The sequence below is a fragment of the Dipodomys merriami genome, unplaced genomic scaffold (genome assembly GCF_024711535.1).
Source record: "Dipodomys merriami isolate MVZ:Mamm:240054 unplaced genomic scaffold, mDipMer1.0.p SCAF_1, whole genome shotgun sequence".
Lineage (NCBI taxonomy): Eukaryota > Metazoa > Chordata > Mammalia > Rodentia > Heteromyidae > Dipodomys > Dipodomys merriami.
The window spans coordinates 144,913,408-144,923,479 of NW_027202270.1; the positions used below are offsets into that span (position 1 = coordinate 144,913,408).

At 42.7% G+C, this 10,072-nt stretch overlaps 1 protein-coding gene across 1 annotated transcript in view; it reads right to left on the bottom strand.

Moving 5' to 3' along the window:
• Positions 1–8,598, bottom strand: part of Styx (serine/threonine/tyrosine interacting protein) — a 34,296-nt gene extending 25,698 nt beyond the window's left edge. The window contains exons 1-3 of the mRNA XM_070033231.1: positions 8,206–8,598; positions 2,880–2,912; positions 183–236 (exon numbers count right to left, since the gene is read on the bottom strand). Of these exons, the coding sequence (XP_069889332.1) occupies positions 183–236; positions 2,880–2,912; positions 8,206–8,262 (144 nt within the window). The 5' untranslated portion in view covers positions 8,263–8,598. The remainder of the gene's footprint in view (positions 1–182; positions 237–2,879; positions 2,913–8,205) is intronic.
• Between the last annotated feature and the right edge of the window lie 1,474 nt (positions 8,599–10,072).

Sequence of the window (10,072 nt, forward strand, 5' to 3'; positions counted from 1 at the left end):
GCTATAGAGTAACAATAGTCTGAATCCAACCAATTAGTATGAGTGCAACCTAGAATAAAACTCTACTAAAAAGCTTACTAGAGAAAAATTGTTCACAGGTAACCCCTGTTGTGTATCATTTCTAAAACAATAAATTACGGGGGAAAAAAAACTCTCTTAAGACCATAACCTAAATTTCATACCTTGCTCTTCATAGCAGAAGAATATGGCCCTAAGAACAGTCCAGGTAAAATTTCCTAGGGAAGAGAAAAAAAAATAGACCAAATATATACTATATACTAGATTCATAAGATTTTTTTTGTTTTTTATCAGTCATGGGGCTTGAACTCTGGGCCTGAGCACTGTCCCTCAGCTCTTCAGCTCAAGGCTAGTGCTCTACCACTTGAGTTACAGTGCCACTTCTGGTTTTCTGGTGAGTTTAGAGATAAGAGTCTCATGGAGTTTCCTGCCCTGGCTGGCTTTGAACCGCGATTCTCAAATCTCAGCCTCCTGAGTAGGATTACAGGGGTGAGCCACCTGTGCCCAGCTTTATGAGATTTTTTTTTTCATAACTGTCACCGTTTGCTGAAAAGTTTGTTATTTAAAGAACATTTTCTAGCAACAATGAGCAATGATTGGAAAGAGAAATGTAAGTATGCCTTATAATATCAAATGAGCTATTCCAAATTTAAATACGGTTCTGAAGAATCATATATGTGAATTTCTAGTCTTTTATAAGCAATCGATAGATTTAGTATGTTTTTTTTACTTTTTGATTAGTAAGATCTAACTTTACTTCTTTGTGTGCTACAGTCTAAAAATAAAGCAGTCAGCTGGGCTCCGGTGGCTCACGCCTGTAATCCTAGCTACTCAGGAGGCTGAGATCTGAGGATCACGGTTCAAAGCTAGCTAGGGCAGGAAAGTCCATGAGACTCTTATCTCCAATAAACCACTCAAAAACCGGAAGTGGCACTTGTAGTTCCTGTGGTAGAGCACTGGCCTGGAGCTGAAGAGCGCAGGGACAGTGCCCAAGCCCACAGAGTTCAAGCCCCACTACTGACCAAAACAAAAACAAAAACAAAAACAAAAAATAAAGCAGTCATTAAAAAAACAAAACAAAACAACAACAAAAAAAAAACCTTCCCTTTGGATTACACAGAACCTTATTCAACCAAATCTCAGAAGCAGCACAGATCTAGATGTGGTTGTACACACTTGTAATTCCAAGACTTGGGAATCTGAGGTAGTACAAAATTTGATCCATCTTGAGGCCATAAAACAACAGCCCCACCGAAGCCAGATACAACAGGATTAGAAGTATTATCTATAGCATAATGATAAAATTATTTGTATATTGGATTACTTTGACATGAGCTTCATTTAGGGCAGTAATTACCTTTTAGTCATCTTTACATTTTCCATAGCACCAAATAATACCTCTTATGTACTCATATTTAAAATGTGAAATTTTTTTTTTTTTTGCTGTTGTGGGGCCTGAACTCTGGGCCTGGGCGCTGTCCCTCAGCTCTTCAGCTCAAGGCTAGCGCTCTAACACTAGAGCCACAGAGCCACTTCTGACTTTTTCTGCTTATGTGGTGCTGAGGAATCGAACCCAGGGCCTCATGCATGCAAGGCAAGCACTCTACCGCTGAGCCACCTTCCCAGCCCTAAAATGTGAATTTTTATGAACACAAAAGTTAGCAAAACTTTAAGAAGTTAAAAAGTCCTAGAAATGAGAAATCACTTAATCCAAAGGCTAGCAGAGTTACTACAAACAGTAAGAACAGTAAAAGACCGGTGTTGGTAGTTTATGCCTATTTGGGAGACTGAGATGGGGGGATTATGGTTCAAGTCCAGCCTGGGCAAAAAACAATTTTCAGATAATCCTTCTTGACTAATACCTGGATATGGTGGCATGAATCTGTCATCCCAGCTTCATGCAAAGTATAAATAGGCAGATCATAGTCTAGGCACATGCCTGAGCAGGACCCAATCTCAAAAATAACTAGTGCATAAAAGGGCTAGAGGCATGATTCAGTGGTAGAGCACCAACTGAGTTTAAATCTCATTACCACAAAGAAAGAAATGCAAAAAAAAAAGGAATAAGATGGGTGTTGGTGGCTCATACCTGCACTCCTAACTACTCAGGAGACTGAGATCTGACAATTTTGGTTCAGAACTAACTTGGGACAAAAAAGTCCATTAAGACTATCTAATCTCCAATTAACCAGCAAAAAGTCAGAAGTGGAGGTGTGGCTCAAGTGGTAGAAGGGGAAGAGAAACAGAAAAGGAATATAGGAATTCCATTTTTCAAAAAAGGAAAATATGACTCATTAACTACACATATTATTTCTAAATCTAATAAAAGGAAACAATTCATTTCTCAAATGAGAAAAAATTTAACTGATACATGAAAATTAACATATTTATGAAGCATCTATTAGGTAGTATTTTTATCACATAATGTTCAAATTACATAAACATATCTGCAATTCTTGGTGGGCTTTTTATTTGGGTACCAGATTTGAAGCTAGGGCCTGGAATCCCTTGGCTCACGTACTTGGTTGGCACTCTCTACTAGGTAGGACACTACACCTCCCCAGTGTTGCTTTTTGCTGATTATTTTGGAGATGGAATATCATGGACTTTTCTGCCAAGGCTGGCCCCAAACCTCATTCTTCTAGATCTTAGCCACTTAAGTGGCTATTATTTTAAGCATGAGCCAACAGTATCTGGCTTAATCATTGTCTTTCCAAGATCTAATATAAACCTTAAATAATTAAAACAGTTAATTTATAAAATAGTGAATACATCATGAATCAGCAGATTTCAAATGCTCTGTAAAATTAGCTTGTTATTTATAATATAGGTTGGCATAAATAAATAAAAGTTTGTCATACCTGCATCTCTCTTCTCATAGGGTAAGACCACTCCTTAAAGTGAAAATAAAAGAAAAAAACATGAAAAATGTCACAAAGATATGACAGTCAAACGTGTAGATTAAAAATACTTATATTACCCTTTTATTTTTGCTTTGCTGGGAGTTGAAACCAAGCAAGTGTTGTAGCACTGAGGTAAATCAGCAGAAAAAAAAAAATGACAGTATAAGAACACTTTAGCTAGCTAGAGTATAGCTTGTCTACCATGGTATGAAGTCGTGGGATTAATTTTTGATATACATTTTTTAAAAAACCCTGTAAAAACAGCCTAAGTTTACAGAAATAAGATTATTGTTAGTCAACTGCCGGGTTGAGTAGAGAATGGCTTCTCCACGATTACCTGGAGGTATGAAGTCTCAGTGTTTTAGCCACTGAGCTGGCTTGGAGCTTTGGTCATCAGATCTTAGCTTCCTTAGTAAGAATTTATATGTGTGAGCCACAGGCACCGGGCCAACCTACTTTTATATCACAGAAAACATGAACATATAGGATTAAAATACAAATTTTAAAGCAAAACCTGAAAGACTCCAAAGAAATTTCAAATTTCCCAGACATAGGCTGTAGGCAACAGAATGTGAGCTTTGTATTTATACAAAAATATTTTAAGAAAGCCAGTTGCATAATAGGAGAAAATTAAATATTATTCCTATTCACAAAACCAATAGGTACAGCCTTATCTGATAAGCTATCAGGCTTTGGTGTTATTAGGTATAGATCCTTTGGAACCTAAAAAGTTTTCTCTCAGGAAAAAATTTCACTTAAACTTCTCCTGTGCCATAATCAGATCTGGTTTCAGAGACCATCTTTGTTGCCCCAACGCTGTGCTTATTGTTTGGAAATGATCTGGGTGTGTGTCCTAAGGTCATGTCCAAGTTTATCCCTATTATTAGGTATTAAAAAGGCAAAACTTAATCTAACTATGTTTAGAGGTGAGCTTTTATTAATATGCTTAGGATTAGATAAGATCATGACAGTAAGTCCCCATGATTGAATCTTGAAGGAGAGAGAGACCAAAAGACAGACAGACATACACACACAAACATTCCATTTCTCGCCTCCTGCCATATGATACCCTGCCTCTGCCAGTGAGAAGCACATCACTAGATGCAGACCTCTGATCTTGCACCTAGAATATCTTGAGCAAAAATAAACCTCTTTTTTTTTTTTTTTTAATTCAGTCATGGGGCCTGAACTCGGCCTGGGCCCTGTCTCTCAACAATTCAGCTCAAGGCTAGCACTCTACCACTTGAACCACAGTGCCACTTTCGGCTTTTTCTGCTTATTGGTGCTGAGGAATCAAACCCAGGGCCTCATGCGTGCAAGGCAAGCACTCTACCACTGAACTACCTTCCCAGCCCCTGTTTTTTTGTTTGTTTGTTTGTTTGTTTTAAAGCAACTTATCCAATCTGTGCCATTTTATATTACTGGCAACAAAAATGGACTATGACACCTTGATTACAGTCTTGGTTTATAGAATGAACCTTGAAACCTGAGTTGTCTGCATATGCTAACACCATTACCGTATCAGATCAAGATTTTAAGCGTTATTCCTGCTTATAATTCTTGCTCTACAGACACCCATCTCTCTGAGTATGTCTCTAATAATTAAATCTTATCTATATCATACTTTTTCCCCCTACAATGCTGAAGACTGGACCCAGGGTTTCAAGCATGCTTGGCAAGCGTTTCTACTATTCTATATTCCCAGCTCAGCCTGTCATGCTTAAATCAGCATCTAGGTATGTAGCCTAGGCTAACCTTGAACTCTTGATCCTCTTGTCTTAACCTCCAGAGTGCTGAGATTAAACCTGTGTGCCATCACACCTAGCTTCCCATTACATTCTTATTCTGTCCGTGTAGCTCCTAAAAGGTATATTTAGAGAATGTAATCCTTCTTGGATTAGAATGTATCACATGCACATAAATATGAAAATCATAAGTTTAGTTTTAGCCTTTTAAGCAAGTTTTGAAACTTCACTATTTAAAAAAATCATGGGAGCTGGGCGTCGGTAGCTCACGCCTGTAATCCTAGCTACTCAGGAGGCTGAGATCTAAGGATCACGGTTCAAAGCCAGCCCGGGCAGGAAAGTCCATGAGACTCTTATCTCCAATAAACCACCAGAAAACCGGAAGTGGCACTGGGGCTCAAGTGGTAGAGTACTAGCCTTGAGCTGAAGAGCTGAGGAACAGCGCCCAGGCCCAGAGTTGAAGCCCAACGACTGACCAAAAAAAACAAAGAAACAAAAAAAACACATGGGCTGGGAAGGTGGCTCAGTGGTAGAGTGCTTGCCTTGCATGCATGAGGACCTGGGTTCAATTCCTCAGTACCACATAAGCAGCAAAAGCTGGAAGTGGTGCTGTGGCTTGTAGAGTGCTTGCCTTGATCTGAAGAGTGCAGGGACAGTGTCCAGGCCCAGAGTTCAAGCCCCACAACCGACAAAAAAATAAAAAAATCGTTAAGTCTGCAAGGATGACTAAGGTCTGCAGAAGAGGATTCTACATCAGTGCTTGAAAACTAGCTGCACAGTAGTACTATCTGGATCCCTCCCTGACCAATAAAGTCAGAATCAGTGTTGTTTGGATCCTAATCATGTGTATTTTAAAAAAACTCCTTGGGTGATTCTACTGTAGAATATTTTAAAAAGCAATAATATAAATCAAACAGCTAGAAGAGGGGAGGTAATTCCTATCATAGGTGTGAAGACTAACTTGTCAGCTTGTTATAAATATACACTCCAAGAACCAACAGGAAAACAAAGAATTGTCTCAATAAGGCAAAATTTACTTCTGCAGATAGGTATGCCACCAGCCAAAAGTATGGGAAGCACTGCACAGAGCAGGTAGATTGCTCCCAAAGCAGTTCCTCTTTTCCTCTTTTTACTTGCTGGAACATTCAAGCAATGCATTTTGGTAGACAAGACAGCTTTTCTCATAATCCTTGCTATTTGGGAGGCTAACAGGAAGATATAGTGGTTCAAGGCCATCTGAGGCACACACTTGAAACCCTTTCTCAACTGCTGGACTCCATGGTGGTACACTTGTTATCCCAGGCCATGTGGGAGGCTGAGACAGAACTGCAGTTCCAGAGCAGGTAGAGCAGAAAAGTCTGAGATTTATAACGATAACCTAAACATAAAACTGAGTTGTTTAAGCCAGGCACCAGTGGCTCACACCTGTAATCTTGGATACTAGGCTGAGATCTGAGGACTGTGCTTCCAAGCCAGCCAGGGTAAAAAAGTCTGTGAGAGCCGGGCGCTGGTGGCTCAAGCCTGTAATCCTAGCTACTCAGGAGGCTGAGATCTGAGGATTGCGGTTCAAAGCCAGCCCAGGCAGGAGAGACTGTGAGACTCCTATTTCCAATAAAACCACCAGAAAACCGGAAGTGTCGCTGTAGCTCAAGTGGTAGAGCTCTCCTTGAGCTGAAGAGCTGAGGGACAGGCTGTGCCCAAGCCCAGAGTTCAAGCCCCATGACCGACCAAAAAAAAAAAAAAAAAAAAAAAAAGTCTGTGAGACTCTTAATCCCAATTAAGAGTTCCAAAAAAGCTGAAGTGGTGGACCTATGGCTCGAGTGGTAGAGTGCTAACCTCTGGCAAAAAGCTCAAGGCAGCACACAGACCTTGAGTTCAAGTCCCAGGACCAGCACAAAACAAAGAAAAACAAAAAAACTAATTTATTTAAACTTAGCCAGTTTGAGCTACACAGTAAGACTGTCTCAAAAAAACCAAGGGCTAGGATATAGCTCAGTGGGAGAGCACTTGACTAGCATAGGCAAGGCCCTGGACTCAATTCCCAGCACCAAATAAAAATTAAATTGAAAAAATTGGCATTACAAGCTATTTTTTTTATCCCCACAAGTGAAAATCTACTGGTATCTTCACACAAGTAAGAGTCTACTATGAAAATCAATCTTGAGCCATCCTGAGCTCTAAGGATCTTGGTTTGAAGACAACCTGGTCAGGAAAATTAATGAGATTATTACCTCCAATTAACCACCAAAAAAGTCAGAGGTAAACGTATGGCTAAAGTGGTACAGCAGTAGCCTTGAGCAGAAAAAGAATCTCAGGGACAGTGCCCACATCCTGAGTGCAAACCCTAGTACTGAATAATGAATAACACACTAGGATTTTCAAGGGTCTCTGCATTGTGTTAGCGTGACATAAATAATACTTAATAATTCTACATTACCATTTCTTTAAATTAGGAATGTTATGTATTAGTTCAAAGGTTGCTTGCAGTACCAAAATTACAGAAGATGTAAAAGATGTAAAAGCATACTCTTCATTTGCCCTATTGTATGCTAAGGGAAAAAATATATATAAATTCTTCTTATTTGATTGTACACTGAAAATATATGCAGGTCTCAAGCACAAGCAAAAGAGTCCTTAAAATAAGAACCCCAAATGAAGGCATTCAGTAAAATAACTGCTTGGGGATAAACTGGATATTCTCTCAAAAGAGGGACTTTATTTTCTCTATTACCTTTAAAATATTTTGGAACTCTAGATTAAACTTCTTTCTAGCTCTTACTAATAAAGCATAAGTGAATATCCTAGCCCAGTTATGGCGTTAGCCTTCAGCGCATTCCAACTTAATAGTTTCCAATACAGTTGAATATTTGCAACAGATTTTTTAAAAAAATGCTAATACAAAACGTTAGGCAACAAGAAGCAAGGTGAAATTAAAAATAATTTTTTAAAAAAAACTTCCAAGTGCGAAAATCAGGAGACAAAGGGGTAACGAATTTTGCTCTCCACGTTAACTTTCTGCCCAAAGGCAAAGATTTCTGAAGTTTTCAAGATTCGAACTAGTTACCTTTGTGACCTTTTGTTCTGTTGGTCCTAGTTTGTTTTTTTTTTTTTGCTTATAAACAAACCACAAACTTTGGGGAACTGGTAGAGGGCTCCCTTCAAGTTCGGGCCCCAGGTCTCTGCCCCCACACGTGGGTCCAGCATCCCACAAGTGACTCGAGGACACGGCAGAGAATTCTGAGCGGGAGATGCACACTAGACTGGCCCCGGTGCGGCTGGGGCAGCACAAGACCCTTAGGCCCGGGAGCTGCGGGAGGCCGAGGCCGGGGGGTCCGGGCCACACCCCGGGCGAGCGCGTGGGGAGCAGCTCCGGAACCCGGGACTCGGGGAGGCCCGCCGGGAGGCTCCGCCCCGAGGTCCCGAGACGCCGCCGGGACTCGGACCGAGACCCTCGCCGCGACGGTTGGGCCTGGGGTCGCCCCACGGCCGGAGCCGCCGGGAACGGAAGGCCGCGCGGGGCGGCCGCTGGACACACTCACCTCGGCGTCTTCCTTGCACTGTGGGAGGGAAGGGAACGCCAGCTTCACGTCCTCCATGGTCCGGCCCCGCGGGCCGGGGCGGGGTGAGGAGCGATCCCGCCGGCCCGACCCTCGGGCGGGCGGCAGCGCCGAGAGGAAGGAGGGCCGGAGGAGGGAGGGGTCGGGGGAAGGGCCGACGGCGGGCGGCGCGCTCACAACCAACACTGGCAGATTATAGCATCCCAGCGACTCCGCTGGCGGCGGCGGTGGCGGCGGGGAAGACGAAGGCTGGGCGGCTCGGACCCGGCCGCCATGCTGCGACCGTACCCCTTCTCGGAGTCTCCGCGACCCCCGAGCAGCCCGAGAACCCGCACCGACACGAGCCGTACAACCGTCTCCCTCCTTCCCCGTTCCGCCTCCCCCCCCAACGCCGCCCCAGCCAATCCCAGCCCACGCTCGAGTTCGTCCCGCCCTCCGCCGCAGCCAGGTGTCAGTGCGCCGAGCCCCGCCCCTCTTCTAGAGCGCAGACGCGAAGGGCGGGGCCTGGACCGGAGCGCGCCGAGTGGAGGGGGTGGGGCTGCGATGGGAAAGAGGGAGGCCGGGAGCCGGAGACGCCCTGGGATGGGCTGAGTGCTGGTCGACCCAGCTCAGCCCCTTCCTGCACGGCGGCAGATCCCGTCCCGCGCCTTAACCAAAGGGGCAAAACATCCTGTCACCAGAGACGGGCTTCCGACAGGAAAGCTTTGGTTTCTTCATGGATCCTGCGCATTCTGAGAAGTTATAACCCCAACCGTACGTTGTGCTACACCGATAGAAAACCCCTATCACCTTTAGTAACTGAAGCCCGAGCCTGTGAGAATAGTTGGGACCATGTTTACATTACCTAGGAAAAAGAAAAAAAATCACAAATAAACGTATCTCACTCTGTAAGTTGTACACCGTATTTTAAAATTTCTTCTTTTGAGTTAAAAATAACAGTAAAGTACAGGGTGTGAGGATCTTTTTAAAGGGAGGTCCTATTAATACATTGTTAATAAAAATTAGGCATATGCTTTCTCACAACTTAGAAAGAAATATAATTATCTTGTTTTTAAGCGGGTGAAGAATTTGCACATTAAGATCTATATTCCAAATTGATTTTTTTTTAAACTAACAGCAGGCCGCTGGTGGCTTAGGCCTGTAATCTTAACTACTCAGGAGACTGAGATTTGAGGATTGCAGTTCAAAACCAGCCCGGCAAGAAAGTCCTTGAGACTCTAATCTCCAATAAACCATCTGAAAACCACAAGTGGTGCTGTGGTTCAAAATGGTAGAGTGCTAGCCTTGAGCTTTTGAAGATGGGCAGGGCCAGTGCTCGGGCCTAGAGTTCAAGTCCCACACAAAGACAGCAGAACTGTAAAAACGCAAGATTAAACACAAATTTCAACAGATAAAACTGGGAGGGTCACACAAGTATCTGACTTCCACTTCTCTTTAAATTTTACTTCTTATATTGTCACAGGGATATAGTGTTCTATCAATCCACAGGGTTAGTAATGTATTGGATGGCCAGCCTCACGTTCTCCATCACTATTAAACTGTTCTCCACTAAAATTTATAAAAGATACAGAAGACTGGGAATGGGCTTAGCGGCAGAGTGTTTGCCTCGCATGCATGAAGCCCTGGGTTCAATTCCTCAGTAGCAGAAACACAAAAAAGGCTGGAACTGGTGCTGTGGCTCAAGTGGTAGAGTGCTAGCCTTAAGCAAAAGACACTCAGGGATAGTGCCCAAGCCCAGAGTTCAAGCCCAGGACTGGCCAAAAAAAAAAAAAAAAAGATACAGAATACTCTGCTAGCAAGTTTTCAGTGATTATATAATTAATTAGGTCAAATATTTTTTAAAGTTTTT